We start from the raw sequence: 24,973 nt of genomic DNA on the forward strand, positions 1-24,973 counted from the left end.
GGGACTCAGAATATCAAATTCCGTCATCCACTCCAACAAGTGGTCCAGGAGTATCCTAGTAAAGAGCTTTTGTGAAACGTCTATCAGGCTTATCGGCCTGTAGTTGGCTGGGAGCAGAGGGGAGCCCTTCTTAAAAATAGGGACTATCTCTGCCCCCAGCCAAGTTGGAGGGATCATCATGCCATTCAGGATCGCATTAAACAACACCCTGAGATACGGGGCCCAAATTTTAACTTCGTATCTATATAGGTCACCTGGAAGCCTGTCTAGGCCTGGCGCCTTTCCAGCGGCAAGGCCCAAGATCGCCATAGTGACTTCTTCCAGAGTAAATCCATCATTGGAGGCTGCACTTTCTGTAAGTTGGACCATTGAGAGTACAGATGGGGTCGCCAGTTGGTCCGGATTATGCACGCTATACAAGGTTTTAAAGTGGTCCTCCCAGACAACAGATGCTATGTTTGCCTCTACTGCCGGTAGAGGTTCAGCTGAGCCGTGCTTCATTATTTGCCAAAATTTTCGGCCATCTCGCAGTGTGAGGGCAGCTGTCATTTGGGACCAGTTTTCCTCGTCCCATTCTATTTTAGCGTTGCGTAAGATGAATTTATAAGCCAACCGATTTTCCCTGTTCTTGCTAGGAGATTCCCGAATTTTAAGGGATTCTAGTAGGACGGCCTTTGCTCTCCTGCAAGAAGCATTAAACCATGAGGCTCTTCTCCCCTTGGGCTTCTTCGACTGGCCACCGGGTTCAGTACTTCTGCGAGGTTAGAGCATAGCTCAGGACGAGTATCCCCAAGCACAGTGAACTCAGCGGTGTTGGCTGGCTGGGGGATAGTAGCCTTAACTTTTTCTAGAGCAGGGGGGTCAGTGGCAATAGCTAGCTGAGGGATGAGACCCTCAACCTTTTCTAGGGAAGGGACCACTGTCGCATACAGCCTCTGGATGTTATTGGGGTTCTCCAGGAGTTTTAACCATTTAAGTCTACGTCTGTTGCTGGTTGCGACTAAGCCAGATGGGAGTGTTGAATTTTCTTCTGCGGTACCCATGGGCAATCCCTGGGCCGCAAATCTCAATGAAAGAACATTGTGGTCACTGTCAGTCCTAGCTATTATCCCAAAGTCCCTCACTTTAAGCCAGTCTTTCACTGAAACCAGGATATAGTCAATTTGTGACTCGTGCCCTGGCCTATTGAAGGTATGTTTTGATGGAATATCTCCCTTGATTCGGCCATTGCAAGCCCTCAACGAATGGCAGAACGTAAGAGATGTTATTTGAGTGACAAGAGGTGACCAAGACTTTACGGGGGGGCCCACGGGAGGGGGAATCTCCCAGAGATCATCCTCATCACTAGTTACTCCTGCCAGATGATCCGGGAGGGGCTCATACTGAATGTTAAAGTCTCCCCCAACTATAAGCGAAGGACAGAGAGTGGCAGAATAAAGGAACAACGCTAGATCCTCAATTGTCCCCGAAGTGCCTGCTATCCCCACCGCTCTTGAGTACACATTAATCAATGCTACACTCGCACCAGATGCCCACTCCAAAACAACGCACTGAAAGTCCGCTGAGTTGGTTTCAAGGATTCTCACCCTGCATCCAAGGTGTGAACCCACCCAGATCAAAAGGCCCCCTGATGGCCTTCCCTTCCCGCCCCATTTTGCCAAGATCTCAAAGGAAGCATATCCCGTACGGGACTGTTTTTCCCTGGCCCATGTTTCTTGAAACAAGCATATATCGTGTCCTTCAATTAATTCTGCCCACTCTGGGGAATCCAATTTATTGGCCAATCCGGCGACGTTCCAGTAAAGTATGGAAACTACGCCGAGAGCCACCATCTTATCAGTATCATTGGATACCAAAGTACACCTGCTTATCCTAGACTGGCCCTGCTGGTGGAAGGATGGTCCATCCGTTACCACAAAACATGTTTTAAGCGGCACCTCAGAAAGGGAGTTGTCCATATGATTTTGATCAATTTTAACTTTATCTGTGTGGCTGGTTTTATAGGCTATTGGCTCAGTTAGTGTGGTGCCCGCCCAGTATTCCACAGCATCCCCATCTGTGTGCCTAGTCTCACTTGTAGTTTGATTGCAATCTCCGGGTGGGTGATATAGTAATGGAGGAGCAGATCGGCCCAAGGAGTTGGCCGAGCAGCAGGATGGATCTGCCAGTGACGATGAATCCGTGAACCTATGTGTAAGTCAATCCACTTCCTCAAGGCACCCAAATCTGTTGTAAGTGGGTGCCCCAATCCACCCACCGTTTATGTCTTGCCAGTAATTGGGTGGCCCCCCCTGTACCCCTTTTCTCGCCGGGATCCAGTTCCAATTCCCTCCCATGTTAGAATGTGTGCGTGGCGGATAGAAGTAAGTTAAGGGTCTGGATGCTATGGGCGAGTTTACACCATTATTACTCCAGGAGTGAATGAAATGTGCAGTATTAGGATCCTCAAATGAAACAATTTCACAATCGCCTGAAATAGACTTGTGCGACGTGCCTATCCAAGGGACCTGTCGCACCATAAGAATTTTACTTCTTAGGTGATGGGGTATTGGCCTGTTGACATTGAGCCAATGGATTACTTTGTTTTTTAATGATCCAAAGTCTTCCTGCTGTTGATATGGGAGTTCTGGCACCCCCGTTAATACAACTACATATGGTCTTACATCGGGGGGAAGGTCTACATAGCCCCTATAGCGATTTTTGGTGGATTTTGTTCTCTGTGTAGTGGATAGTTGGATGTTATGGTCTGTGGCCCTCGGGATAGCCGTAACTGTCGGAGCTGGTGTAGATTGAACCAGCGGCTGGTTTGTGGCCGCCGCTACCCTGTTAGCAGAAGTACTTTTAATACCCTTATGCCGTGGTTTCGGGATGGGTTTAGCCACCGGGGCTTCAGATGGTATAATAGCAGGTAGTGGTGTGGCAACAGGTAATGGTGGGGTGTTGGTAGTGACTGGTGGGTTTGTTTTTAGATAAAGTCAGGGTGGCTAGATTTAGGATGCTTTTTTCAGTCTCAAGCAGCTGGCTTTCTATTCTCGAGAGTCTAACTTCGAGGGGGGATAATAGTTTTTTTAGTGTTTCCCACACAATTGTTAAGAATTCCACATCCTTCCCTTTTATAGTACATAATGGTACCCCACCATTCTCCCTTTCAATTCCGAGATTATCATCATCGTGTTTGCACACCAGTTTTGCAGAGCTAATTTCTGTTTCTAATTCAGGGGGGGCAGATATTTCCCGTTGGAGGGGGTTCATGAGAAACCTGGGGTAATACTTGAGTGGGTAACTGGGCCTTTGATACATTGGCCTTTTTTCTTGAGTAGGCAGAAGTATTGTTACGCTTTCTTTTGTGGTTGGGGCCCTTTTGGGGGGTGGGAAGAGTCCTCTCACTCATTCCTTTAAGCTTAGCAGTTGGTACCATCTCCAAAGGGGCCCCATCAACTATAGCATCAATCCCAGCCACCCCGCCCGATGATAGTCTTTGGATGGCGGAGGATGCATGTAGGGACCCCGCCTTGGATGTGGGGGGCATTAAAGCTGGTGGCAGGTGGATGTCTGCCTGTGTCACAGTCAGAGTGGGAGCTGAGCCCGCTGGGCGCTCAGGTGTTTTTGCAAAGGCAAAATGCCCTAGGGATGATTTTTTAGCCATGACCAGCTCCTGGGATAGCCTTCTAGCTGCATCCAGTTCAGTAGACACCCTGTGCTGCATTTTATTAATCTTCATGTCTATGGCAATGTTGGTCCTAGTAATAAAGTCATCCAATGTCCCGTTTTTCAGCTTCCCCTTGGCTGCCCTACTTCTATACTCACGGGTGGACATGTTGCCGTATCTTCAGCGGGCTCGCAGGCTGATGGGCCTGGAGTACGAAGTTGGGGCCAAAGAGTATGGCCCAGTCCAGTCCTTACCGTCCTCGAACGGCCTCAAACGGCCCGCTCTTTGCCCGGTCTTCGCCCCGAGCTCCGTCCCGCGCGCGTCCCGCGTCGCGGTAGAGAATGCGCCTGTAAAGTACGTGAAGGCTGGGGGCGTGGCCGCCGGGGGAAGAGGCACCAGCTGTGTAGAATGGAGGATGCTGGTCTTCGGAGTCCCCCGGTAGGCTCCACGCGCAGTGTTCTAACCAAAGTCCTCGACCTGAGCTGTGAGTTGCTGGGAGCGAGTGTAGTATCCGCCGACTGCGGAGCCGCTCACACCAGCTGGGAGAGCCTCAGGGAGCAGGTAGAAACAGCCGAGCAAACACAGTCCTCGTGGCAACAGAGTTGGTCAGATTTGGTCAATGAGCGGCACCCGCGAAGCGGGTGTCGTGAAAAGTTGTGGAAGCTGGAACAGCCTAAAGGTGCAGGCAGGGATCTGCCGATCCAGGACAATCCTCGTGGCCAAAGAAAGATTCACTCAGTGAGCGGTATCTATCTATCTATCTATCTATCTATCTATCTATCTATCTATCTATCTATCTATCTATCTATCTATCTATCTATCTATCTATCTATCTATCTATCTATCTATCTATCTATCTATCTATCTATCTATCTATCTATCTATCTATCTATCTATCTATCTATCTATCTATCTATCTATCTATCTATCTATCTATCTATCTTACTGTCTGTCTGTCTAGGCAACTGTCTTTCTGCCACAATTCCTCCTTCTTTAGCTGCCTCTATCTAACTGTGTTTCTCTATGTGCATCAGTCCCACTCTGTTTCCGTAATTATCTATATCTATGTGTCCCTATCTATATCTCTCTAACCATCTATCTCCAGGTGTGCCTCTCTGTCTTTTTCTCTGTCTCTTTCTGTCTTTCTCTATCTACCCCATCTGTCAGTCTTTATCTACCCCTATTTCTACCTGTATCTATCTGCCTTTGTCTAGACTTAGTTTTCTGACTGTACCTGCTGTTATCGGTCTTTATCTTTCTGTTTTTGTCGGTCTCTGCCGCTCGCTATCTCTTTATCACTATCTCTTTCTAACATGCCATTCCCTTTCTGTACCAAAAGTCTTAAAATTAGGATTTTTCTCAATTTAGTAGTAGTAAAGTTAAGAGTCCTAACTTTACTACTACTAAATTGAGAAAAATCCTAATTTTAAGACTTTCGTTATTCACAGAAGGCATTTAGGAGTCCTAAAGTTAGGAGTCCTAACTTTACTACTACTAAATTGAGAAAAATCGTAATTTTAGGACTTTCGGTATTCACAGAAGGCATTTAGGAGTCCTAAAGTTAGGAGTCCTAACTTTACTACTACTAAATTGAGAAAAATCCTAATTTTAAAACTTTCGGTATTCACAGAAGGCATTTAGGAGTCCTAAAGTTAGGAGTCCTAACTTTACTACTACTAAATTGAGAAAAATCCTAATTTTAAGACTTTTGGTATTCACAGAAGGCATTTAGTAGTCTTAAAGTTAGGAGTCCTAACTTCTGTGAATACCGAAATGAGTAAGTTCATTCTGTGAATACCAAAAGTAGTAAGTGCATTCTGTGAATGCCAAAAGTAGTAAGTTCATTCTGTGAATACCAAAAGTAGTTAGTGCAATCTGTGAATACCAAAACAGTAGTAAGTTTAGGATTGAGTCTTAAGTTCATTCTGTGAATCGGGCCCTATGTCTTTTCACTTAACCTCTGCACCATATCCACCAGTCTCTATATTTTTCTTATTTGATCTTTTGTATGAATAATTGTATGTGTGTGTGTGTGGTGTAATAAAATATGTATTTTATTCTTTTCAGAAATGTCCAAGTGCTTTATATCAGATTTCCTAAGGGGAGCTTCTTTCCTAAACAACCACGGAGACGTGATAAAATCTGTAAGTTAACCTTTGTTCAAATTGTAATTTTAAAACATTTTTTTTAACGTTTTCAAAGCAAATAATAAAGAAGATTCGAGTAGTACACGTTTGTAACTGACATCTATCCTCTGTTATCAATGGAGATTCCACCCTTACCTGTTATGCCAATATCTTCTAGGTCTGCTGATAAAAAACTTGGAATCTCGTTGACTCTGTATTTTATTATTCAAAAAGCAACAACATATCAACCAGTGTGTTAGTCTGTAAACATAAAAAAACATTTTGAAAAGTGCTATTACACAAGTCAGATTCTGTTGTGAGCTTTTACCTGACAATTGTCCTGAATATGGTGGTCGGTTTGGATGACATTCTCATATATTCAGACACCTTAGCGCAACATGCAACATTGCGTTCATGTGAAAACAATTCTAGGCTGACAAAGCAAGAACTCTTTGTACGCCAAAACGGAAAATATTTATTTAAATGTTCCGGCATTACCTTCTTGGCTTTTAAAATCTCCAGGCAAGAAATCAGTATGGACTCTTTCTAGGAGCAAGCGGTCATGGAAAGGCCAACTCCTTGATGTAAACGGGGTACAAAGGTTTATCGTTTTTGCAAACTTTTGTCAGCAGTCTATAAAAAACTCCAGTACTATGTTCAGCCTGTCATCAAGTTGACAAAAAAATAAATTCCACTTTCTAAGACAGAAGAACAGGAACGAGCCTTCTAAAGACTAAAGACCACATGAACATCTAGACCAATATTGGGACATCCTGAAGTGCCCAGTTCTGTTAAAAAAATATTTGTATTGACATTTCAACAATTATGACAGTATGGACAGTATGCCATAAGAAAGTACAGAACACCAGGGTCTGGACCGAACCACAGAATTAGCAATATGTTTACAATACGTCAGGTATTTGAATGTGTTAGCCAAAAGCACATACCAATAACATAACAGGCAAATTACTAGCCTGAATATGGATACTTTCCCACCTGCCTTCTCTCCCTAAGGTTACATTCAGCGACTGGTCAATACATGTTGGAGAGTTTCCAAGTGCACCTACATCTGTGCTCAATTGTTTGACATAGAAACAGATGCCTCATCTTTTGAACTAGGAGCACAGTTATCCCGCGTTAACCACAGGACTCTAGAAATACCCCCTGTAGCCATTTATTCTGTACTGTAGCTAAATATTCCCAAACTCTTTCAGAAAGGGAAAATACTTATACACTCTCTGATAGGAAATTACTAGGTAGCAATTACAAAACCTTTCTCTTGTTTGAGACATTATCAGGAAGGATCTCATCATAATATCACTATGCAAATGAACCATAAGAACCTATTATACCTAGCTTTCATGAATTGTGCAAATGCTCATCATGCTGATCTCCTCTGTTCTTGTGTAGACTGAACTATGTCATTGCATACAGACTTGGAAAAAGACCTAGCTAATCAGATGCTCTCTCACAACAAATTGAAGACACAAACACTATCCCCACTATTCCATGCATCCTTATGTATCAATACATTTCCCCTCTCATTTCTGTGATCTGGTCAGGAAAACAGCAAAACAGCGAACATCAGCAATGTATTCTGAAAAAAGCTAGCAAGAGGTCATGACAGAGAGAGTTACTATATCAAGGAGAAGCTTTTTTTTCTTTTTTGGGAGTCTACACAGCAAACTGTCAGGAAATTGTGTCATGACATTTTCAGAGGGTGGCTCCTAGGACAGAGAAAGATGTTGGAGATGATCGGTTGCTACCTTGCACACGCCAAGAGCAGGATTATTGCAACCTAACCTATTCCAACTTAGCCTTGTTACATCATTTCAATTTATTTTCTCATTGAACTTTACCATCTAATGGATGTACAACATTAGTGGTAGAAGTGGACTACTTCACCTAAATGGGACATTTCATTCCCCTCAAGAAACTCCCCTCTGCCATAGAATGAGCAGGTATCTACTTAGAATACAGTCCTTGGTCTGCATGGTCTTAGGTAAATCATCACTGGGAAAGAACTAATGCAAAGATTGGCTACCAGATACCCTTTGGCTACTAGTATCACTAGCATACTGATTGGGAGACAGAATGTTTGAATCAATCCATAGAGCATCCTCAGAGAGACCCCTGAAACATAAGAGCTCTGGGATTTGTGAAGCTAGGACATTTATGGCAGCAGTAATATATTTTAGGTTTTCTTTCCCTCATAACCCATATTCTCATCACGAAGGAAAGGAATGAAAATGTGCCTTTGATGCTTTCACATCAGTGTCAATTAAGAGGCTTTTAGGAGACTAGAGGTGGAACAGGGAGTGTGCATTCTCACCACTTGACTTTTTCTTATAACCTCATCAGCAAAAGAGAGCTATAAGAGTTTGAGACTGCAATAAACAAGGCTCTTTAGGAGGCATTTATAAGTCTTGCCTACTGACAGCTTTAGCAGTCTGGTGAGAGCTCATATCATCACAAAATTGTGAGGTCAAATATGATTGGGTCACCAATATTTCAGGTGAGACAACTACACGCTCCAAAAAGAAACTAGGCTTGGTGGAAAAAAACATATACATGTAATTTTTCTCACCAGACTATGGTCAAAAACAGCATTAAACAACGAGAGCTAATCGTAAAGTAAGAAACTGGTCTATTATTTTTCACAGAGAGTTGACTTTGGGACAGTTCATACTTGGATCTTTCTGTGGCTGCTCCTTCTAATTATTAAATAGTGCGCAGGGAAGGGGCTAAAAAGATTTGAGGCTGTGTGCCTGTTGTTTGTGGGATACTCCCTCAATATGGGTTCTTGACCCATCTATGTTTTAAAATGGGAAATACATGTTAGATAAGATCAGCATATCCACTACTTACTCCCTCTCCTGCAGAATTTTATATCACCTTCCTGTCCATGGCTCTAATTTCTTAATAAATTGGCAAAGGAGCAGAAACATTATGGAAAAATAATTTCAACACTGAGAAAAGGGCAGATTATCCATCAATCCGCCATGAAAAATGATAACATTGATTTTCAATGGGAACATGCCCCATTTAACACTAATTGAAAAACTAACCAGCCAAAGACGTATGTGGCAGTACTAGAGAACTACCTGCCACACAGTGTGATATGTGGTGAATTCCTTCTTACCAAGGCTTTTGGTGCTAACTTTCAGAATTTCTCCATGACACAATCAAAACCATTAGAGCCACCATTCAATCACAGAAAAAGATCCCTGTAAATGTTGACAAATTTGATCCTATTTCTGTGAGGAGCTTTAACTAGTCTTTCGGGATCATGTAATCAAGCAGTAGCAGAAAGCTAGCGCTGGGTCCCTGTGGACTCTTGTAAGGCGACGATTCAACACTTGCCCAATGATATTTAAAAATGTAAGGCTCACAGAGCTGATAAATGTATCTATCAGTATCAGTAAGGTTCTGTATGCCTCTGCTGTTCCCTTACTTAATAAGAAGGTTTGTGATCCTATTGCCTCAGCAATTGGAGACTTATTTCATTACTGCCATTTGCAAATAAAGTTATGGAAAGTTTAGCTAATTTAAAATTATCCATCTGTTTGGAAGAAAAAATAAATTGCTTGATACAACACAATCAGAATTTAAACCAGAACATTCATGAAGACCGTACAAGAGGATCAGTATCCGGCTACTGAAAAAGGTTACTACTGTTTTCCTTAATCTACTTGATCTATTTGCTGCTTTAGACACTGCCGCTATTCATGACTGTTGGGCCCGTAGAGAAAGATGGGTTTAGGTGGATCAGTGTCTTAAGTTGTTTCAATTGTTTGATGCAGGAAAGTTCACAATCTGCACTTCTTGTCAGATTCCTATCTTCAGCCAAAAAGGTAGTCAGGCTTTAAATAATTTCAGCAGGTGCAGACTAGATGATTCAAAGCAAGCTTCAGCTTCACAGAGCTATGACTGATAGGGCTGATTGTCTGTAATGATTGGAACAGCTAGACTGACAACTGGTAGCCAAACAATCTAGAGGTTATGCCCATACTCGCAGAACTTTGAGAGAGCTCAGTATCCTTTTTAATTCTAAGTTAACGCTAGCCCCACAGATCATTATGGAATGTGCTGCACCTTGTTTCGAGTAGTTATAGATACTGAAAGATCCTTTATCTTTGCCCAGTGATTGTAAGAAAAAACAATGGGTCAGGTGGTGATTATGTTCTGCCTGTATTACAGGAATTCGCTTTATGTGGGGCTACCTAAAAATCCACTAGTATGACTGAAGACAGTCCAGAATATGGCTGTTAGACTTATTTTAGGTCTTAATATAAAGGATTCAATCATAGCTCATCACTCTAAGCTGCACAGGCACCTCATTCCAAGTGTGTGATATTCAAATGTCTTTGTATGGCTCACCATGCATTCCATGGCACAAGGCTAGTCTTCTTTCACAAAATACATAAAAAAAATACAATTTTTTTGATATTTGAGATCCAAAACATTGCTCCTTTTAAACATCCTCAAAACCAGGAAGATTCGGTGTGGGACAAGGCAGTATTGCCCGGCACAGGGAAATATTAGAACCTTCTTTCTCAACAGACCAAGGAAGAGGTCTCTCACACCAACTGTAGGATGCAGTTGAAGACATGGTTATTTAGTCAATCTTTTTGATTTTGTAATTTTCCTTCCATCTTGATGTTCACTTTCTTTCCCCTCTTGTATCTTAGAGTCGTTGTTTATGCCATGCACCTGCAAATGTGAATGAAGTCACATGCTTGTGCAGCTGCTGGATGCAAAAGCACCTCCAGCTTGTAGTTCTTGCCCATCACAACGTTCCTGCCCATCATAGGAGATTGATGATTACAGAGCTCTGACTGATCTCCAAGCAAGCAGAAGCCCTTTTCAGAGCAGGATTTTTAGGTAGGGGTCATATTCCCCTCCTCAGGAGAATAACTCTAGGCCTGCACCCCTTGCAATACAGAGGGCCCTGAGAGCAGGGCCTTCTGCCACCTGTCATCTTTGCCTTGAACCAGTTGCATTTATTTTAAAAAGCTGTTTGGCGCCCACTCACATTTTATCAAACTGCCTTTGTGTGGTGAGTCCTTTTGGCCTCATTGCTTAATTTGTAAAAAACATAAGGAGGCCACTGCAGCTTGCGCCATCTATTGCCCGTACTGCCAATGACAGTACCAATACAATTAACTTTCACACTCATACAAGTGTGATAATCCAGGCTATTCAAGACCCCAAAAACTACATGAATAGTTTGGACGGCAGGTAAGAATCATTTTTAAGGTATTTTAATTACTAAACAACTGTTGTTATGCTCATTTATAAAGCAAACAAACAGCACCACCACGTGACAGACTGTCATAAAGGGCGGTATTGACAATTAAGTGCTGGTGCGAGCACCGGAAACCAACGGCTCAAATTAAGCACTGTTTGCCATACTTGGGAGGGGAACCCCCTCTGATGTTGTTACACCCATGATGCACCCGTAGAATATCTCATACCTGGGTGTGTGAGAGGATGCAGAGCAGAGGGATCCTGTCAGGAGATCAATGTCTCCACAGTTGTACGTTTGATTTCTATTAAGAACATCTTGTACAGTACACTTGAGTGCACTGGTTGCGCTCACCATTCTTCAGCGGCAAGAAGGCAGTAGAGACTGCTAAGGGGCAGTAGTCGTTGGGAGGGGAAGGGGTTGAGGGGGGATAAAAAAAAGTAAAATCTATTTACCTGCAAGCCGCCTCTGTCCAACGCAAGAAACAAGGAAATAGGAAGCCCACAGGCTTCCAGACTTCCCAAGCCAATTACAAGGCTGCTGTAACCAGCATGCCAACAGCATTGTGATTGGTCTCAGCAATGTTGTTCGGTGCTCAGACAGGGACTGAGAGCCTGGGCATGTTCTATGTAGTAGCGCAGTCTAGTGGTTGCACGTCACGTAAGTGACGTGACGTGCCGGCGGCCATGTTAGGCTGCGCGCGCATCACGCTTCAGTGGCGCGAAGAACTGGTACGAGCAGCGGAGGCTCGGCGCTCTTTAGGGACGCTATTTACTAAATAAACAAGTTAACTGGTACAGTGGCTGCAGCGTTTTCATTGGGGGCACCACCTACATTACAATGGCGACGAGGGTGGGATAGCAGACCCCCAACCCCCCACAGCAACAAAACCACACAGAGGGAAACAGCAACACACCGGTGGGCTGGAGGAACAAATGCCAAGCAGTACCACGTAGCGCCCAGAGAACCAGAGTGCCAAGAAGACCAACGGCTACCACACAGGTACCCTAAAGAGCGCGGCAGAGCCCAAGAGCACCCAGAGGGATAGGACGGCCACCGCAGGAGGGGACAGACCCCGGGGACGCACGAGAAGCGCGCCAGATCAAGCTACCACCCATTAAACCAGGGAAACCGAGCTGGATACCTCACAAAAGAGCGAGGGGGCTGACGCAGGTAGTCCCCAGAACCACGCAAGCAAGGAAGAACAAGACAACACGCCGGGGAGCCCTAGAGGCCAAGCAAGCGCCCAGCCCACGGTCAAGAGCGAGAAGATGAGTGCGCAGGCGGGATATGCGATGGCGCCGGTGCAGTTCCTACCCAGGCCCGGAGAACCACTAATGAAGTGGGAGGACTGGAGAGAATATATAGACAATTTCATAGGAGTATTAGAAGACGAAAATGAAGAGGTGTTCAAACCCTCGAGGAAGAAACGCATCTTGCTACTGAACCTAGGCCCCGAAGGGTTGAGAGTCTATAAAAGCTTAGTACTAAAGCAGAGAGCAAGCACGGATGACGACGTATACGCCCATGCAATAGACGATCTCAATGAACACTTCAGGCCGGCGGTGTGTGTGTCAGTGGATAGATTCAACTTCCAACAAAGGAAGCAGCGCCCCGGGAGAGACGGTAGAAGAATATGTGGCAGCACTGAAACGCCTAGTGGCCACGTGCAAATACGATAACTGGGAGGAAGAGTTCATCAAGGATCAGGTGGTGATGCACACCACGTGCACGTCCGTGCAAGACAAACTATGGGCCAGCGGAGACACCACCCTAAAAGACGTGATGGTCATCGTCAAAAGGGCAGAATTGGCAAGGAGATGCGCAGATACGACAAAGAAGGAGACTGCGCCTAGCACCATGGTAAACAGAGTGGATGACGAAGAGCCCCGTAAGGACCACCAGAATAAGAAGGCAGCAGATAAGGGACATAGCAGGTGGCAAGGCAACGTGGGTCCCCCGGGAAAACAGGCGGGAAGCAACAGGAAGTCATTCTACAGGTGCGGAAGCTGGTCGCACGAGGCACACAACAGAAAAGGCCCGGCGTTTCGCGCCAAATGCATGTACTGTGGAATAATCGGACACTATGAGAAGGTGTGCAGAAAAAAGGCCTCCAAAAGCACGGTAAAATACGTAGGCCAAGACAACGACGACCAAGAAGAAGCGACGGAGGAGGACGTCGTTACGGTACTCTGTATATACGACCAAGTGTTGAGCGTAGACGGGCAAGTCCTAAGCATCGATGGCAAGAGAACAATGAAGCCCGTCCTAGAATTGACAATAGGCGGCATCACAATCAGCGTGGTGGCTGACACGGGCTCACCATACACCATTGTCCAGCGAGCCGTGTGGGAGGAGAAATTTGCGCCGCACCTAGGCCCGGAACTGGAAAAGCTAGACATCCGCCCAGTCACATATAACGGGGACCGCATACCAATGGCGGGGTTCAGACCGTTGAACTTTGAATTCCGTGGCCGATCCGCCTGCTGCAAACTCTACGTGTCGGAGAAGGGCCCCTCGGTCCTTGGACCAAGGTGACTTAGGCATCAAGCAGGAGCCAGGAGGCAAGGAACAGATATTACTGACGGAACCAGGAAACTGGCCAGACCTGGACAGGTGGAAGAGTGATTTCCCCAAGGTAATTGGAGGCACAGTGGGAAAGTTAGAAAAATTCTCACACAAGATAATCTTAAAGGACGATGCGGTGCCAGTAGCCCACAAGGCGAGGAATGTCCCTTTGGCAGTACGTGAAGCAGTCCGGGAAGAGCTCCAGGACCTAGAAAGGAAAGGGATTATCAAGCCCATCACGTGCGCTGAGTGGCTGGCGCCCTTGGTGGTAGTTAAGAAACCCAGCGGCAAGGTCAGGCTGTGCGTCGACCTACGCGAACTGAACAAGAACATTGTGGTGGAAAGGTTCCCCCTTGCCAGGATAGAGGAGATGCTGGCCAGCACTAGGTGTATCAAATGGTATTCCACCATCGATTTGACCTCCGCCTACCACCAAATTCCCCTACACCAGGAAAGCCGCCGCCTCACATTGTTCATCACCCCATTCGGATGCTATCAGTTCCGCCGCATGCCGTTCGGGCTGGCCTCGGCGGCAGCAGTCTTTCAGAAGTTGATGCACCAACTCTTCCAGAAAACCAGCAGTGTCCAATACTTCCAGGACGACATCCTAGTGATGGGTCGAGATAGACCAGACCACGACGCGAAACTAGGAAAGGTGCTACAGATCCTAGAAAGGAAAGGCCTCAGGGCAGAATGGTCCAAGTGCCGGATAGGGATGGAATCGGTGACATACCTGGGGCACGAGATTGGAGTAAGAGGAGTGACCCCAAAGGCTGAAAACGTGAAAGCAATATGTGAGGCACCCCCACCAGCAAACAAAGACGAAGTCAGATCTTTTATCGGCATGGCAGAATATTACAGCAAATTTGTGCAGCACTTCGCCTCCAAGACTCATCATATGAGGCAACTGACACGAGAAAACACGGAATTCCACTGGTCAGAGGAGGCACAAGGAGAATTCGAAGTGGTCAAGAAAGAAATAGCGGAATCTATCCCACTCCAAGGCCACGACCCTCAAGGGAGGACAGTGCAGACCACGGACGCCAGAGACAAAGGGCTGGGTGCCGTCCTCATGCAGGACCGGGGACATGGACAGATGGATACGATAAGCTTTGCATCCCGCACGCTGAGCGACACGGAAAAGAAGTACAGCGTGATAGAAAAGGAGATGTTGGCGGTGGTGTGGGCCACGACCAGATTCAGGCAGTTCCTGTGGGGCACACGGTTCCAATTAGGAACAGATCACAAGCCCTTGCTGAAGGTGCTAACGTCGAGCGGGCATGCCGATGCAACGCCCCGGATCTCCAAGATGTCGCTGAAACTACTAGAGTTCAGGTACGACGTAGAGTACATCCCAGGAAGTAAGAATAGAGTGGCAGACTATCTGAGCAGGGCGGCAGCCATGGAACCGAGTGAGGAAGACAAAGCAGGAACAGAAGAATGGGTGGCGCTTACAGAAGACCAAGAGACCACCATCAGCCTCCAAGAGTGGAGACAGGCGTATGAGGCAGACCAGACCCTAATGGAAGTGAAATCGCATATCACCAAAGGATGGCCTGAAAAGAGGCTGATCAGCGGAGAACTCAAACCAAATTTCGAAGTCAGAGAAGAGCTGTCGATGGACGATCGGGGAATATTTGTGCACGGGGGGAGAAAGTGATTTCCCCGACTAACATCATCAACAAACTATTGTACATGCTCCATGAGGGGCACCTCTGTATATGCAAACTGAGATTGAGGGCCAGACAAGATTACTGGTGGCCAGGAATGGACATAAGAGCCGAGAGACATGTTAGAAACTGCAATCGATGCCAGGGTGCCGGCAAAGCCCTAAAGCCCCTGCGTCCAGCACTGGGACAATTTGACCACCCGAAGAACCCATGGGAGGAGTTGTCCTTGGACATCCTGGGCCCAATTCTGGACGTACGGGGAATCCAAAAGTATGTTTGTGTTCTGGTGGACAGGTACTCGAAGTGGCCAGAACTGAAGATAGAAGAAGCCATGGACACAGAAACCATCATAAAATTTCTGGCCGACACGTTTGTGAGGGAAGGAATTCCAAAGTCGATCCTCAGCGACAATTGGCCCCAATTTAGATCGGCGAAATGGAACAACTTCATGGAAAGGAACAGCATCCTAGCCAGACACACATCCATATACCAACCTGCCAGGAACGGCTTAGTAGAGCGTTTTAACAGAGTGGTGATGGGGTCGGTTCAAGCTGCCATATCCGACAACAAGGACTGGGAAGTAAAGATATGGCACATGGTGTGGGCATACAGGATTACCCCCACAAGCATGGGATACAGCCCGTTCCAGATACTGAGAGGACGTGAACCTTTCACCCAAGACAATAGATTGTGGAAAGAGAAAACGATAATGAGCGAGTGGTCCCCAGCAGTGGTGCGAGACAACTTGGAGAAGGCACAAGCAGTCTACACCAAACACTATGACAACAGGAGAAATGTGAAGAACACTGGACTAGAGAAAGGTGAATGGGTACGAGCAAAATTGGCCACGATGCAGAGAAAAGGAGAAAGCAAATATAGCAAGCCCATGCAGGTGAAGGAAGTACTGGGCAGAGCGGCCCTGCTGAGCGACGGGAACGTATGGTCGCAGGACCGCATGGCGAGATGTAACAAGATTCTAAGTTGGGACCAAGGCGGAACGGATTTAGGAGATGAGGGAAACGAAACCGCCAAGCAGGAACATCCGGAGACTGAACCTGATGGAAACGGAGAAGACCGACAAGGGCAAAAGACTGGAATGAGTGACCTGGAGCAGATGGTTGGAGAAGGTTTGAATGGAGGAGATGGAGGCGCGGCTGCGCCGGTGAGTGAAGGAAGAAGCGAAGGAGAGACCCCCAATACCCCGGTAAGACTGACCCGTAGGGGTAGAGTGGTGGTCAAGCCAGCAAGGTTCAGAGACTATGATATGAACAGCGGACTGTTAGTTAAATTGTTTATGTGTTGGGAAAAAAGGGGGATATGTAGTAGCGCAGTCTAGTGGTTGCACGTCACGTAAGTGACGTGACGTGCCGGCGGCCATGTTAGGCTGCGCGCGCATCGCGCTTCAGTGGCGCGAAGAGCTGGTACGAGCAGCAGAGGCTCGGCGCTCTTTAGGGACGCTATTTACTAAATAAACAAGGTAACTGGTACAGTGGCTGCAGCGTTTTCATTGGGGGCACCACCTACATTACATTCTCCACCCCAGCTCTGCAATACAGCCAGGTGGAGCTCATGTTAAGTGTGCATGACTGTTTGACTGACCCAAGACGGCGGGACAAAAAGTCATGCGCACTTTAGAAAATACTCACCACTCCTCCCCCTGCTGTTTGGGCATCCCTGCCCTGCCCTGCTCCACACCTAAAGCCAGGACAGGAAGCTAAAATGATAGTAACATGGTGTAATTATCATTTTATTTTTCCTTAGCGAACGAGCAGCCTCAGCAGCTTGTGGCAGGGAAGGGTGCAATTATGCAGGGGCTTATAGACAGCACTCTGCATGGCCTTGCAATGAACTGCACAGTGTTTCACTCTTGTAGCCACAAGGAGGCCTGTCAGATTTATAGACGTCTGTAGATATGTGGTAATGTATTCCACTTTATAGTCGAACTACATCAGTTTGTCAGAGTGGTAGGTGAATGGAAGAGGGATGAGGCATGCACAAAACTCCTGTGCAGTGGCGAATGTTCGGGGCCTGTGCGTGGAACATGCAGGATCTTTGTCAACATAGTCATACATGTGAACGATTTTCTGGCCTTTTTCACAAGGATGTGCTATTTCTCCAATCGCATAAAGAAGGGAGCAGAACAAACATGACAAATCATGCTTGCTCACTTTTTCGTTTTTCTGTCTTTCTTTCCACCATCCAAAAATAATATTGTGTACGTCCGGTTCTTCTCTCCTCGTCATAGAAGTTGTAGAGCTTTTTTTAGACTATACATTTGAAGATATATGTGGTTATTTTGCAGCTAGCAGTTTTATATAGAGGCACTGAATTTGAGGGATTCTGTTCGAGCAGGACCTGATATGAGAACAGGCTGAGTTTTAGAATTGACATCAATTAGGTCCACTTTCGACATGGTAAACGGTTGTATATTTATTTTTTAATTTTTTTTTTATAAAGTTTTATATAGGGCAAACTTGATACCGAAGAATATCAGAGATCTTTGCAATTTGAGGCAAAGGTAAAAAATCATAACATTAGTCTAACATGGGGAATCAAATGGGCATTGAATCAACTAGTACAAACATAACAGCTCAATATAACCTGAGTGCTCGACATAGCGTCCTTCTTCAAAGAGACAAACTGTCATTTGAGTTTCCTTGTTGAACAACAAAAGCATGATCAGCGCACTCTCGAGATACCCAATAAGGACGCCATTCAACCATCAAACAACAGACCAAGGTCCAATATGCCTTTGTTGACGAAGGTCTTGAAGAAAACATATGCTACCAAGTATTCCTTTGTTCCTTCAGTGACACATTGGCATTCGGCACAGCAAACTTTACCTCCTTCAAAAAAGAAGTAAAAATGCTTCGAATGAAAAAATTCACATCCTAAGACTTTAATCCTATGATGACTACTAGTAACATCTGCTATCCATATGCTACTGTCTACCTCTTTTGTATTGAATGGCGAATACCGAATGCATGTATACTACCTCAACCGTCTAATGCTTAATAACTGTGTATTGTAAAGTGCTCCAATACCCTCGTGGGTCATGTTCGCACTATATAAAACTTTATAGATCAATTAAATCTAATTACCCGGTAGAGAACCTACTAGGGCTGAAGGAGACCTTATATGACAATTCATGTTTAAGTTTCTTCAAATCCGCCAAAATCCACTTAGAATTACACCTTTTCGTCTTGATAGTATAGATTACTGAATAATCAGGCCCAAAGCACTAATTTCTTAAAATCCGCCAAAATACAGTTAAAATTACACCATTTTGTCTTGATAGTATAGATTACTGAATTTACAGGCCCAAAGCACTAAAGTTGGGTAACCCAGACATGAAAATTATTCCAAGGATTGAGACACCAACAAATGCATGACACAGTGCAGTGAGGAAGTCAGTGGGTAGGTATTGCCTTTCTAGCTGTTTCCTATTCTACTGACCATCATACAATTATTCCGAACCCTTGAAAAAGTCTATATAAAAGACAAAACACAGGTTTTCAGTTAAAAAAAAGCAATACACCATGCTATTATGTTAATCAATGTTTTGGAACAACTTTCTCCACCATTAGCTTCTGTACAGTGCTTTATTAGAGAATGCCCCAGCAACCACCAGTATGGCAAAATTCTCTATAACGAAGTAATTATGTACAAAGGGTAGCTCCAAACAAATCTGCTCAAGTTAAGTTGAGGTGGTTGCAAACGGGGAGGGAGAGCAGCTTTCTTCTTCCCTTTGTGGATAGTACAGCTTTCCTCAGATGGAGGCAGAGATGAGGCAGGTCCAAGAACTAAAAATGTCTAAATCAAGCAGAAGCCAGTAGTATGAGCAAAGATCCTGGACGGTCATGCTTCTTCTGCAGTACTCTAGATCAGAGAAGGTGGACGGAATTCAAATAAGAATGCATCATCCATGCCATCACTGGACCGTCCCCCTAGGTATTAATTTCACTTTCCTATCTAGGATGCAAACTGACAGCGTCTAGAATTAGATTACAGCATGCTTTCTAGTTTTCGAGTGTGCCCGCAAAGCATCAAAGAAGGAATCCAAAGGGAAGAACGACCAGCATTCAGGCCTACACTTAGATCCAAGTGGAGCCGAGATGGGTTTGGCCTTTGCTGGTCAGATCAGATGAGTTTTAGTTGCCCACCACGGACATTCCTTGAGAGGGGAGCAGGCAGGTGAGAAACCAGAGACCACCGCCAAGCTCCAGAAGAGACTCCAACGGATCCAGAACACCTCAGCCAGACTCATCCTCGACATCCCACGACACAGCCACATCTCCGGACATCTGAGAGACCTGCATTGGCTCCCCGTCAACAAAAGAATCACCTTCCGTCTCCTCACCCACGCACACAAAGCCCCACACGATCAAGGCCCGAGCTACCTCAACAACCGCATCAACTTCTACGCTCCCAAACGCCATCTCCGATCAGCCAGTCACGCCGTCGCCACCGTCCCCCTCATCCGAAGAACGACAACAGGAGGAAGGTCCTTCTCCAACCTGGCCGCCAAGACCTGGAACTCCGTCCCTCCCGACCTGCGCCTGACCCAAGACCACCTCTCCTTCAGGAAGAAGCTCAAGACCTGGCTGTTCGAGGAGTAGCAGCACCCCCCCCCCCCCCCCAAGCGCCTTGAGACCCTACCTAAGTAGTGCGCTCTATAAATGTCTTTGATTGATTGATTGATTGAAGAGTGAGAGCTAAGAAGACAGGCATTCTGCAGTAATCGACCACCCGATCCCAATAAATGTCTTGCAATTATAAATATGAGAGACTATTGTATAAGACAAGATGTTTACGGGCATGGAGTGTGTCAGGGTAACACTGTATGGAGGGTGGCAGGGTAACATACTTGTTGGTAATGTGCCCTTCAGTGTGGAGATCATTGCCCAACAAGATAGCGGAGGCTGGGAATCCTAAAATTAGAGTTCAGCACAGGCTGATAGTGCTCCTTTTTGTGTGTCTCACGCGTCGAGGGGGTAAAGAAGGGAGCAGATTATGCGCCTGAATACTGGTCTCTGTCTATTGTGCCACAGTAGATGAAAAATAATGGACTGGAGGGTAGCCAAGTATGATCATAAGTGGAAGAATTCATACATTCCTTTTGCTGCTTGCAGGGAGGGTGGTGCTCTGCCTCAACTATCAAAGGTAGATGATGGCATAGTCTGCATGCCAGGATGGAACATGGAACTGACGCAAGTCAAGCTGGCCTTGATTCCCATCCACACACTTCTGATGTCATCAGACAACAGTCTGTACAATGCTCGATCTCAGTGCAGCCAGCCTACAGCGTCATGCCCAGGATGGCTCAATTACATTACTTCTATTGCTACTAAAGTCACTTTGCACTTTTTTCTGTCTATCAAATCATGCACCTAAATAAATTCTGATTTGACTGCGGGTATTTTTGTTGCTAAAGGATCTTGTCTTTTATATTTGTGTAATCTGATAGTCGAAATAATTCTGAATTTGACAATGTTGAACAGGTTGCCTCCGTCCTTCATAAAACAACACCAAGAAAACACCATGCACCCCTCGACACAGTCCGTAATTCAGTCTGTCGGTAGGTACATGCTGTAAAGATAAACAGACGCTAAAGAAAGTTTAACTTTTTCTGGCTACACGGTGAGACACAGTTACCCAGCAGTTCGCATTGGTGATCCACATGGAATATGTCTCGCTTGTGAAATCTCAAATTTTTACATGCAGATTGAGCCAATTAAATGTAAGGGGGATCACTGAGCGTCAGTAAAAGAAACGTGCAGACTCATGTTTGAAGTGAGTTTTTTTTGTGTTTGCTGCAAAGTCCATTATTTAGAAGTGTGAGACCTAAGGTGGGATTTTGGAAAGCATCAGGTTTGCTCAGAGAGAGAAACATTAGCGGGCGCTGTTCCTCGGCGCTCCGTCCACAGGTCGTGCCCACCTGTACAGTCAGAATGTGCTGAATCTTAATTCCAAAACACTTCGTCATATCTCAGTAGCGAGGCTCATCCTTTTGATGCTAAGGACTGACCTTTCCGGTACTTATCTCCGAAAGTGTTATGGTATTTAGTGTGGGTGTGTTACTTATTTGGTCAATTTAATTTAGTTGAAGATGTCTGTACTAATGTGGCCAAGTGATCCGTAGGATGCTTTCTTTCACAATTCCAGGTGTCTTGGGGGTCAAGTACCAAACTTGTCTGTATTTTATGTTTTTGCTCAGCTTATCAGTGCTTATTTATCCAAGGCTGTTCAAACAGTAAAAAAACCTGCTGAGATGAATTACGGATACCTACACACTAATGTTTTTAAGCACCTGTGTTGGTTCTGATTTAAAGATTTCGCTTTAAGGAGACTCGTTATTCTAAACCGCTGCATTGCTTTTAGGATGATGCAGCAAACGTTAAAGGGACCCCAGGCTTCAACGCTGGCGCTGATGCTGCCAACCTGGACAGGGCAATCAAGGCTAAAGGTAGGTTTAAAAGCTCAAGTGACTGGTTTGTGTATTCAGTTCTGTCATTCCAGGGGGCTTGCTAGTGGCATACACTGTGCTCTAAAATGTTCAGGACACAGACCTTATCATTTGCAGCCATTCTCTTGTGAAATAGTGCCTGGTCCAGCCTTCTACAGCCGTTTCTGTTGTTAATAATGATTAATTTAGTCATGATATAGTACTTGGAACCGAGCTCGCAGACACTTCCTTGAAGAATCTATTATGTAGCACTGTGCACCTCTACTATTACATCAACTACATTACATTGAAGTACTACTGTAGTAGTGGGACTCAGCAAGGCCTACCAGTGCTAGGGGTTCTCCCTTCTCTGAAGAGAGTCCTCAGACCATAGAATAGAAGTTGGCACAGAAACTGGAATAGAAAATACAAGATTTATTAAACCTCATGAGGTGGAACTGCATTCACACAGCAGCCTTCGGTAATGTATGAAGTAGCACACTGAATGGAAGGAGCTTGGTCCTTTTATACCCACACAGGGGCTCAAAAGAAGGTGGTACAAGTACAAAATGCTGGTTTTAGGTACATATATGGTTATACAGAAAATGCACAGTCAACAAGTGGGAGGAGCTAACAGTTGCTAATTCTGGTAAACACATCCTGACAGATACAGATTGGGAACAGCTGCAAGCTCAACTGAGCATGTGCGAAGCAGAAAAGGCTAAATATATCTCGTCTCTAGGCAGATTTCAAGAGCAGTTAACAGGAAGGTAGGACAGAGCACATGACGAGCACATGTTAGCACATGGCAAACAAAATGGCTGACAGAAATACAAAATGGATTCCACAAAACAGACAAGATAGTCTCTAAATACAGGATGGCTTCTGCTAATGCTAACCTAATCACTGCCAAATTACAACACTACTACATAGGTCCACTGCACCAACACTTTTAAAGTTAGGGTAAGAATTAGGGTTAGGCTACGTGGTAGCACTGGGGTAAGAGTATACAGGCAGGTTAGACTTGGGGTCATGTTTAGGATAGAGGGCTCATCTCTAATCCCAGTTTTTGGACCCCAAGCAGGTGACTCAGCAACCTCCAACTTCCCTTGCTCCTTTTAGACTTGCATTTTAGTTGCCTTTACTTTTTATATCCTTGTGCTTGTCCCAATAAAGTTGCCTGGCCTAATTTTAATTAATTTGATGTGCCAGTCTTAATATCCTCTGACCTGTTTTTCTGCTGCCTGATTTCTGCCTGTTCTCATGGGCAGGAGCGAAAGTCTGTCCTTTGTTTTCCCTCTTCGAGGTGCCATCTACCCTGCCTCAGGGCTGTTACATTTATGCCTCCCATGGGTTGTTGTTGCGCGGAAAAAATACCAAATGCCAGCCCATCTGCACCCATCCGTGCCCGGACCACACTTAGAACCGGGGATCCGGGCCTTCTCTCCCCCTGCACACTAAAGTAAGACTCTACTATTCCACTGAGTCTCTCCTCTGGGTCAACAATTACCTCCTCTCTACTTATCTCAGGCCCAGCTCTGAATTGGAAAGTCTTCATCTGCCTCAGCCAATGAAAGTTCTCCTGCAATTTGATGTGCCCCATAGACAGTACTTCCCTCCAGCCTCCCCCCTGCACCTGGCATCTGCTACTTTCATCCTACCCAACATTCCCCACAATACTCTCCTGCCTAGCAGCAGCGCACATCTCATGATTTAACCTCAGTTCTGTGGCTTACTAATACATAAACTCTCTCTCTCTACCAATGCACCAAACTGAGCTTTGGGACCTTAGCAAAACTCATGTGCCTGAGGTTCTCTTCATCACCGAAGCTGACTTAAGGCCTCGTCCAACCCAAATATTTCTGTTGCAATATCCGCTGGTTATAAAGTTATCAGGCAAAAGACCCCTCAAAATAGGCAGAGGTGTCATCATCATCCACTGTGAAGAGCTTACTATTTCCATTTTGAAAGCTGATTCCCTCGAATGGCACGAATACATTACATTCAAATTATTCTTCAGATCGCACACCTTATGTGAGGCTCTTATTTACTGCCTTTCAGGTCCCAGGAAAGATTTTAGGTCTAAAGTTACGGAACTGCTTGCTCCCTTCACTTCAACCTTCATGGGGATAACATTGATAATCAAGATTCTTGTGTCCTTCTGACTGTCTCGTCAACTCTGGGGCATCAACAACTCGTTACTGGCCCCACTCACATAGCAGGCTACACTTCAGACCTTATCTTTTCATATCGTAACACAATTGCTCTTCTCCCTCCAGCCCTGGTACCCATTATCTTCATACTTTGAAGATCCCTTTTCCACAACCTTTTCAGAACCCTGAGTCAGGCACTAAACTCAGCCCAATGGAAGTGACGCTTGTCCTCACCATGTTTATGACACTAACGTGAACACTTGAGAAACAGAATCATGCAAACGATTGACGCCACCTTCCTTTTTAAATTCCTTTTTAATATGCAAAAGACACCTTGGCCAACTAAAACTGTATTGCAAAGAGCTCAAGCGCATTTGAAGGCGCACCTACTCTCATACTGACAGTGGCATATACAAAGTTGCACTTGATAGCTATCATAGACAAATAAGTTGCATAAATCGTTATTACTTACTAAGCGGAGTTTATTTACTATAGATACAACTCTTCTCTGGAGTTGTTTTGAATTATTAAAGATTTCTTCCAGAGTAGCGCTTGCTCCTAATCCACTATCCCATCACAAGAACTATGCTGCATCCTGGCAAATTTTCTATTGATTACAATGAATCCGGTCTATACACATTTTGAGCTTCAGTCTAGCATGGACTCTCTTCCCTTCCTGAATGAGCCTACGGTAGCCATTACTGGTCTATCTGTCTTCAATCAAGTGTAAGGACTTAAGGCAACAAAATATTGACATCAATTAGTATGCAACAATCAACAAAACAAAATATATAGAGAGCACAGAGAGAACCAGCAGATACTGTTTATCTTTGTAAAATAAAGAATATTTTAATTATTATTTAATGGAGTATAGCAAGTGAATTTCCTTATAAACCATCACCTCATTCATACTGACTCATACATATCCTCATTCACACAATTTACAACAGCATATAATAAAAACATGTATTGTACAACTTATTAGAATATTATTCATAGAGATGATAACAATTGATATCTAACTTTCATAATCATCAACGAGCAATGTGGCACAAAAATTACAATTTGTTGAATTCTGCGCGCATTTCGGCACAGAACCGTGCCCTTGTCAGGA

The 24,973-nt window shown here is 45.0% G+C and overlaps 1 protein-coding gene across 1 annotated transcript in view; it reads left to right on the forward strand.

The window, feature by feature from the left end:
• Positions 1 to 24,973, forward strand: part of LOC147727226 (annexin A1-like) — a 158,847-nt gene that overhangs the window by 21,919 nt on the left and 111,955 nt on the right. The window contains exons 2-3 of the mRNA XM_086961275.1: positions 5,717 to 5,793; positions 21,643 to 21,727. Coding sequence (XP_086817401.1) covers positions 5,719 to 5,793; positions 21,643 to 21,727 — 160 coding nt within the window. The 5' untranslated portion in view covers positions 5,717 to 5,718. The remainder of the gene's footprint in view (positions 1 to 5,716; positions 5,794 to 21,642; positions 21,728 to 24,973) is intronic.

The sequence above is a fragment of the Lissotriton vulgaris genome, chromosome 3_1, assembly GCF_964263255.1.
Source record: "Lissotriton vulgaris chromosome 3_1, aLisVul1.2, whole genome shotgun sequence".
NCBI lineage: Eukaryota > Metazoa > Chordata > Amphibia > Caudata > Salamandridae > Lissotriton > Lissotriton vulgaris.